The 22,865-nt window shown below is 38.6% G+C and overlaps 1 protein-coding gene across 1 annotated transcript in view; it reads right to left on the reverse strand.

Annotated features, from left to right (window-relative positions):
- The window catches only part of LOC122842574 (protein kinase C epsilon type-like), a 98,319-nt gene that overhangs the window by 46,039 nt on the left and 29,415 nt on the right, over positions 1–22,865 (reverse strand). Inside the window, exons 2-10 of the mRNA XM_044136567.1 lie at positions 10,932–10,995; positions 5,900–6,065; positions 4,509–4,543; positions 4,036–4,124; positions 3,713–3,845; positions 3,496–3,638; positions 3,253–3,349; positions 2,355–2,617; positions 2,104–2,277 (exon numbers count right to left, since the gene is read on the reverse strand). Coding sequence (XP_043992502.1) covers positions 2,104–2,277; positions 2,355–2,617; positions 3,253–3,349; positions 3,496–3,638; positions 3,713–3,845; positions 4,036–4,124; positions 4,509–4,543; positions 5,900–6,065; positions 10,932–10,995 — 1,164 coding nt within the window. The remainder of the gene's footprint in view (positions 1–2,103; positions 2,278–2,354; positions 2,618–3,252; positions 3,350–3,495; positions 3,639–3,712; positions 3,846–4,035; positions 4,125–4,508; positions 4,544–5,899; positions 6,066–10,931; positions 10,996–22,865) is intronic.

Below are 22,865 nucleotides of genomic sequence, written 5' to 3' on the forward strand. Positions count from 1 at the left end.
AAGGTCACCACCTGTTCAGGCCTCAAAAGAAAAAAATAACAAAACAATAGTGTTGCACCGTCAGGCTCAAATTGCAGTGAAAGGATGAACACTAACACGGTTCAGTAACAGCAAGCTCTTACATAAATGTACGAACCTGCTACATGTTTTCTGATGGGAACAAGGGCGGCTTTGTGTGTCTGTCAGTTTTAGGACATTTAGTGTATAGACGGAAAATGTGGAAATGATGAAAGCTGAGAGGCAGGTTTAAATGACTGTCACTGTGTTAATGGTTCCACTGGTAAAAATTAGGAGTTTTTCTAAATTATTTAGGAATAAAAAGTGTCTAATTGCAATGATCACTGACAGAGTGCACATACAGTGATCAACATTTTGATCATTAATGTGTCAACTATAAATTCTGCTCAGTTTACAATTTTTGTGTTTTTTTCTAGCTCTGAGCAGTTACCCAGAATGCCCTGCGCTACAGTCCACTTTCTGGTTTTGAAACGGTCTCCGGTCCGCTTGCCGTTAATGCATTCAAACTTACGGTGGCCGACAGGTGCAAATGCGCAGCAAAAGAGAAAACATGCAAACAAAAAAAAGACACGCGCACAAATTAAATGCGGCAAACAAAAAAGAAGACACCCCCGAATGAAATGCAGCAAACTAGAGGTGGGCGATATTTTGTGGTACTATTGTGATGATAATAAAAGTGATGATAAATATTAATTTTTTTAGGTAACTTTGTGACTGTGTATCTCAGCTATTATTGTACGACAAACACTGCTCTTCAATAGCATTCCCATTTGTAGTTTGTTTCTTTAGGACACCAGTGACATGTAGAAGTGTGATTTATCACTGAGCTACAGTGAGGCTTTTATTAAACAAACACTGGAAGAAATTGTTAGACTATCGATCCCAACAATAAGGACAGTTTGGTGGGGGTTTTAAACATCAATTGGACTTTATTGTGATACTAATAAATCAAAAATCCTTATCATAATAAGACATTTACTATGATAAATGATAAACAATACAGTCCCCGGCCCTACTTCAAACCGAGCAGAGGTCACCTCAGCTGAACCGAGGTTTTTAGGTGTCCAAAGTTCACGTTTTGGTCATACCTCCCCAAACAAACCAGACTTTCTAGGCAAGCAATTTATATTTGGATTGAAGCGGGTTAAACATGGCCAGTGTGAATGCATACATTATATTCAGTTCATTCAATTTGGTCCCAGAAACTCACAAACTTTTAATACACACTCGTAACAAGTATCCCTGTGGTGTACTGGCGAGCTACCAGTACACCACAACTTTGGTTGTGGTGGTTTGGTTTGGTGTTCCTGCCTCACGCTCAAAGGCAGCTAGAGATAGATAGGCTGGATGTATTTAATCTGGTTATCTATGGCTGCTGTTTACATAGAGCAAACACAAATGGCTTCATAGGTTTGGATGACAATTCAATGGCCTACAACTCAGAAACTCTGCCAGAGTATATAAACTTATGAGCACAACTCTGAGTATGGACAGTGCAACAATACAACTGACATTACCTGTGTGGTTTATATATTTTAGCTTTTACAACACAATCGTTGAAAAAAAAGAAAAAAAAAATTCTTAATAATAGATGTTTATATACCAAAAAAGATTTGATTAGATCATCTCTGTTCACAACAACTTACTTGCTGCAGATTCATCATGGCAATAAACCCTAAATATTTTTCTTGAGGCCCTGAGAATAGCATTTTGTCTTTGATAATTATTTATCTGTCAAAGAGATTAATTTATTTTTATATATTAATATCAACGGTCAATCTTTATTTTCTATTAAAAACTTCTCCGTAAGTCAATCCATGTAATTGTCTGATACTAATTGTATATGTCTCATTATTTTTACTAAACTTAATTTTATTTATATTTTGTAATTTATCTACCTGTGATGTTGTTTGCTGTGCAGCACTTTGGTCAACTGAGGCTGTTGTAATTGTGATATATAAATAAACTTTGACAGACTTTCTCCTTCTATTTGAAAGAGCTGTCCACAAATATCTCCAGATTTAACATGGTCTGACATTGCCCTCCGGTGGCATGGCGCTGTACCTGCATGTGAGTACTCCTTACTTTAGTCTGGAAGCAGCAAAAGAGCTGGGTCAGGTACGGGTGCTTCCTGGCTAGTGCCAGGATCCTCTTCTCCGTCATGGTGCAGTCCACGTCATCGTCCTGCAGGATCACGTCCTTCTTCAGCACTTTGACGGCGAACACCTCGTCGGTGCCCTTCAGCTCGGCCAGCATCACCTGGTTGTACCACACTCACAGTAAGAGGGGAACGCCCGCTCCACACCTCTCCACTCTTCCCAATCTCTTCCACCAACCTTTCCAAAGCTTCCTTTCCCCAGCACCTTTATGAACAGGAAGTCGTGCAAGTTCATCCTTTTTAGCTCAGGAGCGGTGTGACCTTTGACCTCGCCATTCTCCTGGCTTCTCTCTTCCTTTACTACGTTTCCATCGATGCACCCTGCCCCTTTTTCTCCCACCATCACTACTGATGATGGCGAGGCCAGAGAGTGTGTTTTGTGCTCCTCTACGCGGTGGTCGAAGGACAGAGCTTTCCGGATGTTCTCCAGGTCCTTCACATCTGCGCAGAGCCAAATGAAAAGAGGCATAGTTGCTTAGAAGTGCAAACCATATCAACAAACCACTAAACACAACTGCAGATTGAAAAACACAACAACACTAAGTAAGCAGAACTGCAAATTAAGAAAAAACAAGAATTTTACCAAAGAGGAACAGTCCAGTCCCAGTGGGAAACCCAAAACATTATTGACTGGACAATTCCACTTTTGGCGTTAAAACCAGAAATCAATCTGGTGTTTGTTGAAAACATGAATGCTATCGATGATCCAAACATAGCTACCGCTATCCCAGAATATTCTGGAACAGGACTAGAAGGGTCAGCTTCTGTCTCTTACACAGTTTTGGCAATAGATGGCACTGTGACAATCTTTCTGCCCATTTAAGCAAAGAAGGCCAGAATAATTTCTGGGTCTAAAATCAAAAGTGGTGTTGTCTAATCAACCATGTGTCACTTTACCCACCAAGATTGACCTCTTCCATTTTGTTACTGTTGTGCTTTTTTAATTTGTAGCTTTGTTTAGTTAATGTTGTGATTTTGTAGTTGTGTTTAGTGATTTGTTTGCACTTCAGGGCCACCATACAGATGAGCTATTACGTGCTTAGTTCAATACATCACTGTGAGATGAGGTTCACTACCTTGGTCACACGGAGAGGTGGGGGCGGATCTCGAATGGCCCTCCTCTGTTTGATGTAGTTCTGATGGCAGCTGCTGAGGATCCCGAGCCTGAGGAAGCTGCTTAAACACACACACATACATGCCCACCCACACACTGTGCTTTATTGAGTGTTTACACATATTAATTTCAATGATTATCAAATCCAGTAAATGAAAACACACACATTTAGTTTCTTAAAGTACAGACACTAAGTAGTCTCAACCTTTTTCCGCCTCTGGGCGCTGTTGGAGATTTTATCTGGTGTCAATCCAAGATCTGAGAGGACGGTTGCTATTCTTCTGGCGTCTACTCCACATGTCGGAGCCACGTTGCTCTCGCATCGCCTGTGTACGTTCACTTTACATACTGCAGCACAGACAGAGGAAAGCTCACACACCTGATAAGGCGGGAAAAAGTGCTGTGGTGAGCTCCAGTTTCACCTTTACACTGGAGTCCCTGTCGCAGCAGGCCCCACAGGAGGGAGCCGCAGTGGTCGCAGAAGGTCAGAACTTTAAAGTTGTGGATGCTGAACTTGTGCGGTACGTTGACACTGAACCTCTGAGACCCGACTTGCTGCAAAAAAAACCCCAGCATGCTCTGTTTAATATGTCTGGAAATACCTGGAAACCTTAATTTTTTGAGGAAGGCTTTGCATGCATCTACAATAAACTGACATCAAATGAGAAAAACAGAAACCTAAGTATGAGATAGGAACAGAGCATTTTTATTCCATGAAGTTTTTGTAGGAAACATCTCGTCTTACTTCTCCGACTGTGTCATCCTGCTTCTTCATTCCTGCACACTTGGTAATGATGAGCTCATGGCAGCGCTTATGGACCACACAGGTACAAACTAGCAGAAACACACAGAACCAGAACCAAGTGTTTAGTTTCTAAATTCCTCTAATCTGGAGGAATTTATTATAATTAATTGTCTCATTACATAAGTACCATACATTACAAGCTGATGAAGTACAAATGTCAAAGTCCAAAGAAAAACTAAACAGCACATCAAAAGCCTAAAAACTTTTAAAACGTTCTTAAAAATGAAAAAGTCTGGTTCTTTACATAAAGTATAAAAAGTGAAAAGTGAACTGTTACATAATAGTGTTAGTTAATTTCTTGTTAAGACACCAATGATGTTCACTTTATTTATGAATGAATTAAGTTATAAATTGACCTTTCAGCATTTCACTGGTGGTAGCTTTAAGATCATTATAAGGGAAAAAGACATTACCTTGACACTGGTAACCTTGCTTCCCTAAAACGCCCCTGCAGAAAGACAGACACATAAGAAAAAAAAAGCTCACAAAGAGTGATGAACATGTCATCAAGACATGCTGAAAAGGGCTGCTGACAAAAACAAAAGGCAGACATAAGCCAACTACAGTTAATAAATTAAGCTTTAAATGACAAAATGCAGGGCTGCACAGTGGCGCGGTGCAGTTGGTAGAACTGTTGCCTTGCAGCAAGAAGGTCCTGGGTTCGCTTCCCGGGCTGGGGTCTTTCTGCATGGAGTTTGGAGTCCCTGTGCATACGTGGGTTCTCTCTGGGTACTCTGGCTTCATCCCACAGTCCAAAAACATGACTGTCAGGTTAATTGGTCTTTCTAAATTCTCCCTAGGTGTGAGTTGCATTGTTGTTTGTCTTATCTGTCTCTGTGCTGCCCTAAAAAAAACCTAAAAAAGCACCATTTACTTTTTATTGTTTTTTTTCTACCAGATAAGAGATTTTATCTTAGACTTTCTCCACAACCAAAGAGGCATTGAAGCTACAGTTCTGGAAGAAAAAAGCACAGCTATGAATGAATTACGTGTCGTCTATTGTTGCAAAGAAAGAACTGATTGTTTTCTTGACATGAAAATAGTTCTAACGGATAGTTAAACATATTTCTGGATGCATTGCCAAAATAGCAAATAAAAAACCAGAATAAGATTTCCAAAACCATTCTTTGTGCCAGAAAATATGGGTATCATTCTTCATGGCAGGTGTCATGTCAGTGTTATGCACACCCCTTCAAATAACGTGTTACTGAAGCATTTTTTTAGTTTCAGTTACTCGAGAAAAACTTTCAACTTGCACAAAAGTGAAAGTAAACCTTCAAACATTTGGCATGTTTGAGTGCTTTCGTGTCGATTCACCTCAGTAGGTCTAAATACTGAGAGACTCAATCACAGTTCTCCCTCCTGACTGGTTACACATCAAACGGTCTCAGAATGTTACGTAGTTCCACGTGAATGTGACGAACGCAGTCCTTCAGGATGGAAACAAACACAGCTGGCTTTGTTTGAGACCCCTCCACTTCACAGCATTGCCCTGTGCTCGTGTGTAAAAACAAAAGGCGCAGGTTACTGTGAAGAGCTGGGTGAAGCAGGAAACCAGGGAGGATCTGGTTGTTTTAAAGGCCACATCTGGTCTCCAACACAGCATGTGCAAAGCACTATGCTTCCTTTCATCTGCCTGAACCACCGTCACCCTTCCCATCTGATTTTAATGACCATACAGTTATGTTTTCAAAAGGCATACAGGTGGTAGAAAATAACACTTGAAGTAAGTTGTATTTGTCAAGTCAATGAAGACTCCACTGTTCCAATGTGTTAATTCTATGTTTTGGGGTAAGATTCTGACCAGATGAAGTCCCTGCAGTGAGAGCAGTAGGTGGGCTGCCTCAGGTAAGTGGCCATGAACTTGTGCCCGTTGACCTGGTGGACCCTCCGCCGAACAGCCCCCTGCCGCTTCCTGGGTCGCATTCGTTGTCGGAAAACCCGTTCCTCATTGTTGGTAGAGCCCGCCTCTGAAAAACAAAAGCAATATGTTCCATATGTGATGCATTATAAGTATCAAGAAAATCAGTCTGACAGTAAGCAAAGTCTACACAGCTCGCAGCTGAGCTACTAGGTATAGTGATGAACACTGACCTGAACGTTCAGAGCCACATAAAGACAGCTACAAAGTTGGCCTTCTATCACCTGAAACAGTGGTCCCCAACCACCGGTCTGTGGACCAATTGGTACTGGGCAAGAAATAATTAAATTTGTCCGTTCTATGTTTTGAGCCTGGAGGAGCCTTTATTTTGAAAATCCTAAACCGGAGGCTGCTGGTTACATCTTCCGCCAAGATGCAGCAGAATGTGTAAGAAATCACAATGCGTTCCCCCCTGACCCCGTCGAAGGAAACAACGGCATCGGTCTCGATCATCACAACCCCCCCCACCCGCCATCGTCTCCACCCCACCCTCCCCATTGTCCCCCCCCACCCTTAGCCAGCAGTCACATTGATTAATACAACAGTGTTTTTACACTTCCATAAAACCGTAAAACTGCTGAAACACTGAGTTCCTTTAAATCTAGGCTAAAAATCCACCAGGTTAGAATTCCCCTTGTTTAATAGTACATGGAACATTGATCAACATACTTGATGTCTACTTGCTTGATGGTTTTGATGATAACATTTGACGAAATGTAATGCTTATTACTGGTTTCCTAATTGGTTGCTGTATTATGTTTTTTTTTTTTTGGTGCAAAGCACTTTGAACTGCATTGTTGCTGAAACTTGACTTGATTTACCAGTCACTAGATAGCGACAACACTGCATGGCTGGTACAATGCTAAATGTTTTGCTATTTGTTTTTCTTGGTTTCAATGTACCATGAGCGACCAGTTTGTTTTCATGTATGCACTGTCTGGTTTTCACAAGGATCAATAGGGATCCAGGTGCAGTTTAAAACACATTAATGACACATAATCACAACCAGAAGAGGTGTGGGTGAAGGGCAAGAAGAAGAGTCAGCTTTTTTAGTGAGACATAGGAGCCTTTAATTTCAGTTTTCTTTACATAAAAATATAGAGAATTGTCAGGTTTTACATAAACACTGAGAAAAGATGTCACAAATTTTGTACTCCCTCTCCTTTTACAAAAGTATTTTTAAAAAATGTATTTGCCATTGTCATTTTGAAAATTCTAAACCTCAGATTGTATTCAATAAGAAAAACAAGGGGGGGAAAAAATGTGACAAAAACAGTAAAATATTGGTCGTGTCCCAATTCCATCCCTGCCATGTCGAATCAGAGTCCCAGAAACTGTTTAAAATTTCATTGTCCCTGACAAACCTCAACCCTTCATGTTTGTTGTTAGCAGCTCAAATGTTCTACAGAGACCGCATGAAGACCAAGATGAGGCAGACATGTAACTGGCATTGTAGCTGCAGGCCAACTTCAGGATAATCAGAGTTCCAAAAATCTGGGTGGGGTTGGTGTGGCTAGATGCTATGGACAGCAAGGAGTGAATGGCCCGCAGGCCCCCTGTCACAACTAAACTAATATAATCAAGAGTAAGGTGATCACACATCTCAAAAATATGACATTGCTAATAAAAAAACATTTCTGTCTTAAGGTCATTCTAAACCAAAATTGCCGACCTAGGTAATGACAGGTTAGCAACTGGTCATCAGGATCTCACACCGTTCCTTTGTAGAAGAAAGACTTGTCAGAGTCCTTAAAATTTTTAGACACCCCACATGGTTCTCTACTCATCTTGTGTGTTGCTTAGTTGCAAATGACCAACAACTGGTGTAATAGTATTAAAAAGGAGTAAAGCCTTTTAGAAATCTGCACCTATTTTTTACTGAGCCAACAGTGGGACAGTCAGAGGAGGTGGCTGCTGGTCTTCCAATGACTTTTCCATTTGCCTGGAAGTCATTTCCATGAATCCTCTGCCTGAAACCGATTCCCTCCTTATACTCTTTTCTGAGCTGTTTCTTGGCCTCAGTAGACACATCTCTTTGAAAACAAGATGGGTGTAGCAGCGCGAGTCTCAAGTCTCTAGACTGCAGCCATGCAGCTCAGACCTGATCTTTCCGTTAACAAGTTCATTTTTTGTATCACTACATATAAAAGCCACAACTGAAAATTACATTTTAACTTTTTTTTTCATTTAGGTTTTGCAAATAGAAAAACAAAAAAGCAATATGGCTATTTTAGTTCTATGATTGTGTTTTGAAACAGAAAATCCAAAAAAACAAACCATACAAGAATTCTGTGTCCTTGTTTGCTACATTTTCTTCTACCAGTAGAGTATTTCTTCTCACCACATGCAAAAAATTACTGGTGCTTGGCTTAAAAACAACCTTATTTTACATGTTTGCCACATGTGTTGTGCAGCTTCTAAGAAAGTATAGCATGGTTTTGGACTCAAGTTCACATTTCAGATGACTACATTTTGGGGTTTTTTTCTGCCTAGGGCTCAAGTCATGCTAGGACCACCGCTGTTGGTTACAATTTTCACCTTTTTAACTCCTATTTTTCTCTCGTCTTTCGTGTCTTGAAAATCTTCAAACAGACCAAAAATATATATTGGTAATTCCATTTAAATGGCTGGGCCAAAATTTAATCCATTGCACTAGGCTCAATTAAATCTTTACTTGTTTTGACAATAATCCTTTTCTAGTTGAAACAGCTGGGCCAAAAGTGTTTCAAAAGGCAACAGTTTATCATCCTGCTGTGTATGTGTGTTTCTAAGTGTGTATTAAATTTAATAGTTTGCATGCAGCTCTGTGGACCGACTTTCCAACCATCTGCTCTCTGCTACACCAAACATATACAAGTAATGAGTATTTCATTACTAAGTATTACTAAGTATCAAAGTATTTCAGCAGATCTCACTCCTGTCCACAGTGGGACTGCGCTACATGCGGTAAAAGGAGCAGAGACATGATAAAGGTCACAGAAGTCCAGAACTAGTTTAAAAAGAAACCATGAAGTGGATATTTCTATCATGCTGTGCTGGCCTGCTGTTCATTCTGTGTCTCTTCTGCAATGATGTAACCACTCCATTAGAGAACACACCACTTTACTAATCAGTTCATCACCACACCCTTCTCCTCTCTGCCCTTTTCTTCCACAGATTCAATCCCACATATTATCTAGAGTAAACATCCAGAAATACTTTTTTAAGCTGCTCCCTTGAGTTGGAATATCATTCTCAAGAAAATAATGTATTTTTTTGTCTTATTAGTAAGCAATAGGCTGTGCTCAAATCTGCTTCATTTTAAGCAACTTAAAATGCAGTATAAAACTCATAAAAATCCATCTTGCAGGTGAATTACATTTCTCTGCTGAAAAAGTAAAACTGCATGCATCATCTGATTACCTGACTGTGCTAATGTGAAACTGATAAATTGGCAAATTAACATACATATTTGAAAAGGAAAAGTTTTATTACAAAAAGGTGAAATAGGGGCTTGCTCAGGTGGCGTAGGAGATAGTGTGACCCACGTTTGGAGGCCTTGAGTCCTCGACGCAGCCATTGGGGGTTCGATTCCCGGACCCGGCGACATTTGCCGCATGTCTACCCCCATCTCTTCCCCCCCCCCTCCTGTCAGTCTACTTTCATATAAGGGACACTAGAGCCCACAAAAGTCCCTTGAAGGGGAGAAAGAAAAAAAAAAGAAAAAGATTAAATGAAGTAAGAGAAGCTGAAATTGAGAGGAAAATCCATTGGTGTAACACAATGTTGAAATTAGGAAATTTTAAGAAATGCTTCTCAAAGTTAATATATTTTGAATTAATGTAATAAATGACATCGTAAAAAACTTGCATGGCTAGATGATAAATTGTATTATCTAATGAAACAAGGACTTAACAATACAGTCAAAAAGTCAGAAGAAGTTCCTGAGTGGCGCTTATGTATAACAATGCATGTTCTCTGCAGTAAATACAGGTGAAATAAACGGCAGTGAGAGCAAAAATAGTATCCTGGCAGCCCTTCCCACCTAGTTTTAAATACACTATGTATCAACACACATCAACACCACATTCATTATATATGCATATGTTTGTCACTGTGGTTTCTCAGTACTCTGGGTTTTTTCTCTCTTCCTGCAGGTGTAGCAGCAAACTTCTAGGGTGTTTTCATGAATGCTTCATCTCTATTCTTCCATCTTTGTTCTTCCCCTTCGACTATCACTTTTTCACACACATACATACACACGCACACACCCACGCACACACACACACACACATATATATATATATATATATATATATATACATATATATATATATAATTTATATAAGTTGTAAATTTTGAAATTTAATATTACAAATTAAATTTACCATTAAAGAGCAAAAAAGGGCAAGTCATCTATTCTTCATGCGACAGACTGGCGACCTGTCCAGGGTGAACCCGCCTCTTGCCCAGCCTCTCGCTGGGGATAGGCACCAGCAACCCTCCCGACCCCATTAGGGACAAAGGGTGTATAGAAAATGGATGGATGGATCTATTCTTCATCGGGTGTTAAAATAAGACAAATAATACCACAGCATATAAAGCCGTGCCATAATGTACATACACACACGACGCCTTGATGGGTTAATGGAAACTTCAAAATTAATGCAGGATTTTGCAAACGTTGCAGTATTGCAATTTGCATTTGCTGTGCTTCTAAAACCGGTTGCAATCATTTTTCATAAAACAACAAGAAGCCACAGAAAGCCATAAGAGCCGCAAACTTTCATCCAAATTACTCCATCAGCAGGTAACTCAGAGAGATAAGTAAGAAATAAGCACTTCAATCTAAATAAGACACTTACACAACAGCTTCTGTCAGCAGATCCACACAGTGATGAATCTCAACTTGACATTTAGCTCAGTATGAACTCACCTTCACTGGAAGATCCTGATAAGTCAATAACAACAAAGACTCTCCCCTCCGGCTCCAGATCAATCTGTTGACGAAGAAGAAATAATCGTGTGAAAATTTTGGTTTAATTGGGTTTTCAATTCTAATTCTATGCAATTTCATCAATAGAGTAGATTTAGAAATCTCTATTTTGTTCAGTTCTTTAAAAAGTGTAACAAAAGTTCCTATTTAGACTTAGGTCAAAGGTTGAACATTAGATAAACATTGAAACATTTTCCCGCAGAGGAAGCATCACATTGTTGGATGACAAAATATTCTGCAGATCTAACATAAGCATAATTAAAAATCAGGCAAAGACCAAGTTGAGCTTGAGAGGCGAACAAATTCAATAACCTAATTAAATCCGCATCCGATGTAGAGCTTATGTAAAGTCATGCAGTTCGCAGTGCTTTGTCCGGTTTTCGTGCACCAAATTTACTCAGCGAATTTAAAACATCAAGGACAATATTATACTCTGGTGAACAGTGCAATTGACAAAACAAATCAACCTTCAAATGATTTATGTGGCAATAACCATGTTTTACTCATTAAAAGAGAGAGCACACTTTCTCTAAGCTATAGTCCTTGACAGGAGAGAATCTTTATCTGATGTCAGCCTTGACTCAGTGATAACACCAGACCTTCTGTTTCAGACATGTAGTTTTACTGCAATTCACCCTTTAGCACAACTTGTTTTTCTGTTAGCAGGAATAAAAGAAAGTGAGTCCTTTTGGCAAAAATCCTGCTGTATTGATGAGTGTCTCATTTTGTAATATGAATAGAAGTAGTTCTTGACTTATCTGGCTGCCTGACAACACTTGAATACTAAAGCATCAAAGAATTTTCGGCTGCTTCAAAGTTGTAGAGGAAATAAACACTGACAGCAAAAATATACACAACTGGTATGAAATGAAATGGAAAACTGTGGAAAATGTTCCACATTTAGACGGCGCCACCAAGACACCTTTAATCAGCTGTACTTGACATGGCAGGCCACCAGGTGGCTCTGTGATTTTAGCATGTTATCAAACAGGCATGAGTTTTTCATCCCTAGGTTCCTCCTCAGTAGCTTCCACCTCATTTTGAAAAAGATGGTGTGAATATTAGCATTATTCCCACTGTGGGAATCCCACACCATAATGTTGTTCAAGGACGTAATGAGCAGAGGAAAAAAGTTCCACCTGACACCTGAAAGTGCAACATGTATACAGAGTATAAATGTACACATCAAAAAATGTTTTACTTTGACTGTCCGTCAGTAACAAACGTGGTTAAAACAACAGTGAGAAACAAGAAAGAAACTTTGACATGTTGTTTGGCTAAAATCTGACAGTCACTCGCAGCACGCTAGTCAATACATGGAAGAAGAAAGTTAAGAAAAAAAATACGACTGTGGTTTTTGACTTGCTGTTATGGAGAGGTTGACACATATCCTGTCTAATTTTCTCTCTCTCTCTCTCTCTCACACACACACACACACACACACACATGCACATGTGCACCCACACACACCCACACATCCTTGTACTTACATCAAACTGAAGACTTTGTATTGACTTTCCTTCATCTTATTTATGCATTATCTAGACATTTTTCCTAACCCTAAATAACCCGTGCCAGTACATTTCTAAATTTAACCCTAGCTTAATTCACACCATACCTCTAAACCAGGGGTGTCAAACTCTAGTCCTCAAGGGCTGCTGTCCTGCAACTTTTAGATGTGCCTTTGCTGCACCAGACCTGAATAGAATAATTAGGTCATTAGCAAGGCCCTGAAGAACTGATCTACACAAGGAAGAGGTAATTAAGCCATTTCATTCCAGCGTTTTGTACCTGTGGCACATCTAAAAACTGCAGGACACTGGCCCTTAAGGACTGGAGTTTGAGACCTCTGCTCTAAACCATTCGTTCTCAAATTATGGTCTACAGACTACTGGATAAAGAGGCCCCACAAAGTGCTGCATGTAAACGACTGTTTATTTGCCATGACATGAGGTCAAAGAGCAACACAACCAGGTGTTAAAACATAATAATGGATAAGTGGCTAAAAACTGGATCACTGTAAAGAAAAGCTGAAGATAGTGGTAGAAAGAAAACAACTCCAGGATTGTTTATATGATCAGAGGAAGGCAATTCAGACCTGATGAGAGTTTGATGTGTCGTTCCCAAACTATTCGATTCTATTGAATGGCTCTAAGCTGTCTCGTCTCAGTTACTGAGAACTGTTCTTGTTTTTTATGGCTTCACTTGCTTATAATGCTCCGCTCACACATCAACAGCTATCTTTATTTTAATTTAATTTTAAATTATTTAACCAGCAAAAAAATGCAATAAATAAATACACATGGTGGAAATGGGTGGATAATTTTATATATAATGGTGCATAAGAAGATTTTAGTTTCTGCCAAAGCTACCCAAATCTGTTTTTCTTTTACTATGCTTCTAAACTACAAATAGTCACAAAATGTTGTAATGCACACAATGCAACTTTTTTTTATTTTCATGTATCTGACATCATTGGAAAGCTCAGAATCCACACTTAAGAATATGCAAATAACTGAGTATATCTGTTGAGGGTTTTGTCATGACCAGTCACAATTACAAAACATGAAAATAAGTGACTTAAGAAACTTTAAGATATAGATCAACATAATGTGCTATTGCAGGTCAATTTCAAGTTAGGTGGTCATGTTGATCCCCTTCATGTAGTAGACACAACTACACATGCAGACACACCCACACAGACACTGACAGATATGTCTAATGGAATCAAAATAATTGTTTTCAAATAAAAGGCAAACACACACACCAGGAAGTGAGGCAACGTGTGTGTGCACATTGGTAAAACATTTCTGGGTGTTAAAACGTGTTTGTGGGAGCATCAAGTCAGAATTTTCCCACTTTACAGTAGAAGCTTTGCTGCCCACAGCACACATACACCACCACCCTATACCCCAAATGACATTCACACGCTAACGCACTCATAACCAAACAGCACTGAGAGAAGATATGGTGCACAAAATCTCAGTAATGGGGTAGTGGGGTTCAGTAATACAAAGAGTGAGAGAAGGAACCCATACAGCTGGATGAGGGGGAGGACAGGGAAAGTTTGCGCCAACATCAAAATGCAGAAGAAATGGAAAGAGGAAAGGAGGAGGGGGGTATGCCTGATTAGTTTTTGTTGTCAAAACCCTTTGGTTCAGCCAGCGTTCACTCCAGATCATGCTGGTGTTGTTCTTCAGCCTCAACACAAAGCCGGACAGTATGTTGTGAGTGTTTTGAGGTTTAATAAGATAATTATTCTCATCCATCTGCATTTACTGGAAGGAACGGAAGGAAGGAAGTTGTTGTGGCAGATGGACAGATGAGGGAGGCACAATATCACCATGAGTCTGACAGAGGAGGAGCTATACAGCACACATGGCCGAGTGACTTAAAATACCAAGAACCATTATTTTCCATTTCTGTCATCTGTTCCTGATATGGAAATCAACCCTCAAAGCTGCTTTTCACCCCTCACTTTTAAATTTATTGGAAAATACTCACCAAATAGTGCTTTTTAAGTTACATTTTTGTCTATAGCATGATTTGACATAAGGCTCTCGATACGTTGGGTCACTAATAAATATGTATTAATGACAACAACACAAACACACAAACACACAACACCTCGCTTCCTCTGAGGTCACAGCCATCCATTCCGCCGTTGCTCGCTGAGCATGTTCAGACTCACAGGTGCAAACAGTCCCTAAAAATAGAAAAAAAAGGAAGGAAAGGATCTCTGCGTGTACGTGTGTGTGTACACCACTTTCTACAAGACGGAAGACGGTGAGTTCAAATGGTGCTCCCCGGCGTCCATCAGAGTAGTTGGAAGTCAAAAACCACTGGAAGGATGTGCAGACGTGATGCAGTTTCCTTTTTTGACTTTTATAAAGCTGATCAAATCTAAATAAATTACAAAAAGTCTCAGGACACTTTGCTACATTAATGTCTGGATAGGGATGTTTCAAAGTGAAGAGAAAAGTTTGTCATAAGTGACTGTTGGAAAGCAGGAACTTATTGGGTGTATGATGGGTTTGTAATTGTCAAGATAATTTTTGATGAGCAAGAAAGAGTTTAACTCTCAGGCCCTACCAAACATTCCACAGTCTGCTGTTAGATATAACAAGGCATAAGCAAATTACAACCCCAACACAAATACAAAGTAAAGCCACAGATTCATGCCTTGATTCTTCATTTATTTCATGTAAAATAAAACCCTCAATTTTCTTCCATGTGAGGTTATTCGTTTCACAGGGGACAGTTGTTGCAGTTGTACAACATACTTAGGTTTACATACTAAGAATTGTTAGGTTACTCTTGGTATGAGAAGAAAGTATGATTCAAACTGCACATAAAGCTTTAATCAAAAGCTTTAATCAAAAGCTTTATGTACAAATTATTAAAATGCTCAAAGGTTCTCCATAAAAAAGAACAGAATTTTTACAGAAAGCTAAAGTATTGAAGGGTTATTTGGGGGTTCAACAAGAAAAATAGCCAAACTTTATGTGGCCTTCACATTAACTCAACAACATTGCATAAAGTAATTTTTAAATTTAATGGAACAAGTGTTTTATGGAAAAGCAGCTCCATGCAATCTATGGATGTGGTGCAGTAACACAGACTGCCACTGTACTCCAGCCCTGTGAAGAAATGTTTTCCATTTTGACCAATCATGTTTTATTGCCTTGAAATCTGATGAACGAGCCTGGGTTTGGCTGTTACGATACTTTTGCTGGTTCCAAGAATGAAGTTGACGGAGGGAGTGTTACAATGTGGGATTGATTTTGAGGGTGTGCACTTAACCCCTTCAGTTCTAGTGATGGGAACACTTAGTGCTGTGCTATTCTGGATAATTTCATGCTCCCAACAGCATTGGGTTGACCTTGAGCAAGTGTAAAAAGCATACTCCATAAGGTCAAGGAGTCTTAACATTAACATCACAACTTTGAAAACCTTTTGGTTGAAATAGAGTGGAGATTGCCTTAGTGTGCAAAGCAATATCTGATAGTCAGTTGCAATGGACAAGTAAAAAAGTGCCCCTCAAGGTTCTGTATTTGGCACTCTTTTTACAATCGACTAATTTAAATCAAAATGCCACATAATGACACATTTCTATGCTGATGATATAGTTGCTTATTGTTATTTAAACACTGTTGCATCATCTGATCATCTGCAGTGTGTATTTGGCATTATTCAGGCCCATTTGTACCACTACAAAATCCCAATAAATGCTTAAATAGCATAAAGAACAGTTAGATAATTTTACTAAATAATTTCTATACTATATAGCAAAATAATTGTTCCTATGAATACATTTGTATTTAAATTAATTAAATTTAAATAATTGGGGCGTGCTGTGGTGGTGTAAGGGATAGCGCGACCCAAGTTTGGAGGCCTTGAGTCCTCGACACGGCCGTCGTGGGTTCAATTCCCAGACCCATCAACATTTACTGCATGTCTTCCCCCTTTCCTGTCAGCCTACTTTCAAATAAGGGACATTAGAGCCCACAAAGACCCCCTGGAGGGGAGAAAAAAAATCAATAAAAAATTTAAATAATTGAATTTATAGATGCGAATCTGTTGCATCTATAAGGAAACATCAGATTTGCATCCTTATAGAAGCTTTGATTAAAACTTGGCCTCACTTTACAAAAATCATCACATGTATTTCATTTAATATGATAACTTTAGGGGGCTGCACAGTGGCGCAGTTGGTAGAGCTGTTGCCTTGCAGCAAGAAGGTCCTGGGTTCGATTCCCGGTCCGGGGTCTTTCTGCATGGAGTTTGCATGTTCTCCATGTGCATGGTGGGTTCTCTCCGGGTTCTCTGGCTTCCTCCCACAGTCCAAAAACATGACTGTCAGGTTAATTGGTTTCTCTAAATTCTCCCTAGGTGTGTGTGTGTGTGTGTGTGTGTGTGTGTGTGTGTGTGTGTGTGTGTGTGAATGTTTGTTTGTCTTGTATGTCTTTGTGTTGCCCTGCGACAGACTGGCGACCTGTGCAGGGTGTACCCCGCCTCTCGCCCGGGACGCAGCTGGAGATAGGCACCAGCAACCCTCCTGACCCCATTAGGGATGAAGGGTGTAAAGAAAATGGATGGATGGATGGATGGATGATAACTTTAACACCACTTACAATGACAATGACTTAGCACTCACAATGACAATCACTATTTATATTCATAGGGTATGTTGTTTGTAATGGACCACTGAAAATGAAAACTTGATATACTTTCAATTACAAATCAATTCCTGACTTATTACCAGTGTATCAATCTTGCAGATATACGGACTGTAACAAAAGGAAATTTATGGCATTACTTGATGGAGTGCAACTTAATTACACTAAAACATTTTACGTATGTTTTAAGAATGATCAAAAAAGCATCAGTGTAAGGTTGCTACTGTTTTTATTGCTTTACTGTTAATGTTTATTGCTTTCATTTGATAGTTTGTTTTATGCATCTCATTGACTATTTGATTCGCTTATAATAACATACATTTTTATGTCATTTAAATGGCAAGTAAGCAACCAGCAAGACTGAAAGCTGAAAGAGGTTCAGCAAAACGTTACCTGATGGATGTACATTAGAGGTGTGCCAATCGATGGGTCACCAATCATTATTGGTCGATATCTGTGAACAAGTGTATGATCGGTGATTGCTGATCACTGTCTCTTGTTGCTTATCACCAAAACTGATCATCTGTAACTCACTTTGCAGCCTTTATGTGCAGCTTATCTCCCCCTTTACTTGACACTGCATAAGCTCATGGCACCAAATAAGCAATGTCATGTGGAACTACAACGCTCAGAGTAAATAGGGAAGTTTGCGTGTTGAGACAGAAAATTACCTGCAGCATGTCAAAATGCATCAACACAAGAAAAGTAATATGACATTCATAAAACAAGCACTTGACGGAGTATGACTATCGAGGCTTACTGCAGGGAAAAAAAAGACATCCGTAATGGTCAAACAACAGGTAAAGCAGCACACAACTACCAACACTCACCGGAAAAGCTAAACAAATAATCCAAAAAATAATCTAAGTCAACGAGCTAGCAGTGGAAGATGCTAGTTCTGCTCCTGCTGTTGGATCGCTGCTATGCGCTACTGGTAGTAACATTTCACAGACAGAGTACCATTCATGCTCCATCCGGCATGGAACTCTCATACTGAATGTCTGCCTAAAGGTGCAGCATATAACTTAAACAAATCAAAAAGATTTTACATACAACATGTATTAAAACAGGTTCCACAGTGGTGCAGTTGGTAGAGCTGTTGCCTTGCAGCAAGAAGGTCCTGGGTTCGATTCTCAGCCCGGGGTCTTTCTGCATGGAGTTTGCATGTTCTCCCTGTACATGCGTGGGTTCTCTCCGGGTTCTCCGGCTTCCTCCCACAGTCCAAAAACATGACTGTCAGGTTAATTGGTCTCTCTAAATTCTCCCTCGGTGTGAGTGTGTGTGTGCATGGTTGTGTGTCTTGTATGTCTCTGTGTTGCCCTGCGACATATATATATATATATATATATATATATATATATATATATATATATATATATATATATATATATATATATATATACTGTCTCTTCTTTTCCTCACATTATTTGATATAGGCAGTGTTATGAGATTTATTTGACTCGTGTAATTTATGGTACTGAGAACCTTGCTGTTGGATATTGTTTAACTTATTGCATGTTTTTCAGTTGTCCTTTTCACAGAATAGCTGCTGCATTGTGCCTGAAAGTATTTTGCATGTTTATGCCAAATTAGGTGAATTTATTGCCAGATCATTTTTTAATTTTGCCAGATCACAAAACAGCATTTATACCTAAAACAAAAAATTAACAACCAATGCAGGTGATCGAATTTAGTGTTTTGGCTGTTATCTCTCTCCTACTGTCAACATTTAATAATTAATAAGTTTACAATACTAATATCAATAAAACAGAGAGGAGGAATATATGTTTTATCATACCCCTCTCATAATGCTGTGCACATATGATGATCCAGAAAAGGCCTTGCGTATCAGTTTCCACATTATGCATCTGCAAATCAAACATCACATGGTCTTCATCATGTGTTAATACAAAGACAGTGTGTGCTTTGTTCATACTAGATGCTATCAGTGTTTGTGGATGCAAGACTGTATGTAAGGATGTAAGGAAATTAAATCTACATATATTTCCGAGAACATTCTCAAACTGATAGTCTGATTGTATTTTTAACAATATTATAAATTTGCATTGACTTCCACTCCTTTTATACGGTGGCCGACAGGTGCAAATGCGCAGCAAAAGAGAAAACATGCTGTGACGGCCCTGCTGTGCGGTCCGTTAAGAATGTGCCTAGCAGGAGACACAGTCACTAAAACAGACCCAACATTGATGCACAAGCCACAAACAACATTCCACTCACCTGCATATTGAATCACTCAACCAAACATGCCACAGCTGCTCACAACAAACTGGTTAACAAAGCCGTGCCCCACCCACAACGGTGATGTCACTGCTCACTCCTACAAATAGGAACAAGAGGAATGAAACACCTCATGTAGTTAAACAAACAAATTTACAAACTTATAAATTTAGTTTTTGACGAGCCCCCATTTGTTACGACCCGGCTCGACTGGTCGCAACAAAAAACTGGGGGGACACGGAAAACAGGCAGTGTTTTAAACCTATAAAAGGCATTTATTTTAAAAAGTCATGCAAACAAAAAAAAAAGACACCCCCGAATGAAATGCAGCAAACAAAAAGAGAGACGCAAACAAAAAAGAAGACGCCCCCGAATGAAATGCAGCAAACAAAAAGTGTTGAAAACGGAAGTGCTCCAGACCACTAGGGGGAGTCAAAGAAAATAGTATTCATTTCTATGGGACCAGATGCAAGATTCAGAGAAAGAAATTTGAAAGAAAGTAAAGGTACGTATTACTATATTTCTTTTCAGATACGCTGTCTTTTATAATATTATAAATATTATTATAAATATTATAATAATATATGTCTTCTTTAATAACGTAATATCTCTTCTTTTATAACATTATAAATATTATTATAAATATTATAATAATATAATATGTCTTCTTTAATAATATAATATCTCTTCTTTTATAATATTTATGATATTATTATAAATATTATAATATAATATGTCTTCTTTAATAATATAATATCTCTTCTTTTATAATATTTATGATATTATTATAAATATTATAATATAATATGTCTTCTTTAATAATATAATATGTCTTCTTTTATAATATTTGCAATATTATAAAAGAAGACATATTATATTATTATAATATTTATAATAATATTTATAATATTATAAAAGACGGTGTATCTGAAAAGAAATATAGTAATACGTACCTTTACTTTCTTTCATATTTCTTTCTCTGAATCTTGCATCTGGTCCCATAGAAATGAATACTATTTTCTTTGACTCCCCCTAGTGGTCTGGAGCACTTCCGTTTTCAACACTTTTTGTTTGCTGCATTTCATTCGGGGGCGTCTTCTTTTTTGTTTGCGTCTCTCTTTTTGTTTGCTGCATGTCATTCGGGGGTGTCTTTTTTTTTGTTTGCATGTTTTCTCTTTTGCTGCGCATTTGCACCTGTCGGCCACCGTACTTTTAATATTTATACTAACCCTCACTATGACCAGCATATTGCTATCCATAACTTAAATGTAATTCATAAAATATGTCCAACGCAGACCAATTACTCTAAAAATTATGATTCACCGCATTAGTACAGGGCTTTGGTCCCCATAACACCATCGGTCTTCAAAAGGTAAGTAAATGTCCCAAAAGGTAATTAAAAAAATAAACATGCACATGCATACATGTACACCGACAGAAAAACAGAACTTGTTCCTGATGGAAGAGGCCAGTGAAGAGAAAACCTGCTCAAATGTGTTAAAGCTTTCAATTAAATTTTCCTATGTGGTTGTGTGTGAGAGTCTGCGTGTCAGTGTTGTGCTGGCCGCTCATTGCTGTGGAGCTCTGAGATTATCTGACCTGTTTAGCGCTTTCAGCTAGCATGTTGACTATCTCCTCGTGCTTGGACTGAGGTTATATAAGAAAGATAAGCAACAATACTGTAAAACTGCTTTTGACATAGAGTAAAATTGATATGTTAATAAAGCTATAAAAATAATCATATAGAAACAATGGGAAATCTGAACAGAACCTGTGAAAGAGAATGTTTCTGTTGGTGACAAATTTTTTGGCCATCAATGTAGTTGCGATTCAGTCACCACAAAACTAATCAACCTTTGATTGAGCTGAACTGTCAGTCAGGCCTTTTACAGTGACTCACAAAATCAAGGCTTCCCCCAGTGTATTATAAGCCTGTATAATTTAAAAACTCAACAGACACCAGGGATTCCCCCAGAAAACCTCCTAAGCCTGGTGGTCAGGGCACTGAAGCGGTCCACCATGTTTTTGTATTAAAGGATGTTAAATAGACAGAAAATGTAAAAAATATTACTGTGTAATTACATGTTACAGGAAAACATCGCCAGTGAAACGGTATTTAAATGCACGACTAGTCTTAAAAACAACAAATGAAAAAATACAATGAAAATGAATATCAATTATTTCCACTACTGTTTAATAAGTCGGCGGCTTCATAAGGCCCCCCCAGGAACTTCAGGGGCCCCATAAATGCTAATATTTTAACACAGACCATAGATACATAAATGCAACATTTGTTTATTGAGCTTATCAATGCTGCTAAATTTGATTTAATGGTTTCAGCATACATAAATTAAAAGATTTGAAATTGTTTTACATTTAATGTAAAATGTAAAAGACCTGGCAAGTTTACGTTGTAAAACTTCAAAGAACAATATTCATAGTTAAAATTATTTAATTACCACAGCAACAATCTGATGCTGTGAATTTAATCTTTGAGTGTGAGCTGTATTTGTTCACAAATAACTTATTGCTTTTTAGGATGGACAATTAAACTACTCCCACTCTGCCAGATTTCACTAAATCTAATACAGAAGCTGTTTGAGTTGCTAATGATTTCAGCAGCATTGAATTAAATCTCTTGTTTTAACTCATCATGCAGGACTGGTCCGAGGCTGTATGAGCCCTGGTGCAGAATTTTACTGCTCCAGGCAAGCCCCTCTTGCTTTTTCAATTTGTTGTTTTTAAGATTAGTTGTGGGTTTAGATAGCATTTCACTGACGATGTTTTCCGCTAACATATAATTGCCCTGTAATATTTTTACATTTCATTTCAACATCTTTGAAAGGATGGTGGACCATCAGGCTTAGCAAGTTTTCTGGGGACACTCTGCAAAGTTATTCAATCCCTTACAATAATAATAATAAAAAATTAACAATATGTAAAATATGCTATACGACTTTATGTCAGTACCTGTAAATCAATACTTTGTAGGAACAATCAAGGGTGTCTGTGAATCTCAATTTTTAAGTTTTGCTAAATACACTTGATAATACAATTATCAAGTGTATTTACAACTGAAACACGTTGTTTGAGCTTTCACGGTGTCCGTAGTTTTCTAGATAAGAGCGCTGAACAAGTGAATGTTTCAAGATGTTCAAACATCCTGAAAATGTCTTCCATCGATCATAATGGGGAAGGATCATATCCCCTACTCCAACGTCTCTCTAGCCATACTGTCGTGTTCTGTGTTTTTCTGTATGTTTATTTCAAGTTTCCTGTGTGTCTGAGTCTCTGTGTTGTCCTGTCTCCCCTTGATTAGTTCCCAGGTGTGTCTCGTTCCATGATTACCTCTTGTGTATTTAATGTCACCTGTGTCTCCGTGTGTTTGTCGGGTCCTACGTCAATGTACGTCTTGTTACGTCAATGTACGTCTGTTAACGTCTCATTTTGGAGTTGA

This window comes from Gambusia affinis, linkage group LG13, assembly GCF_019740435.1.
Source record: "Gambusia affinis linkage group LG13, SWU_Gaff_1.0, whole genome shotgun sequence".
NCBI classification, from domain to species: domain Eukaryota; kingdom Metazoa; phylum Chordata; class Actinopteri; order Cyprinodontiformes; family Poeciliidae; genus Gambusia; species Gambusia affinis.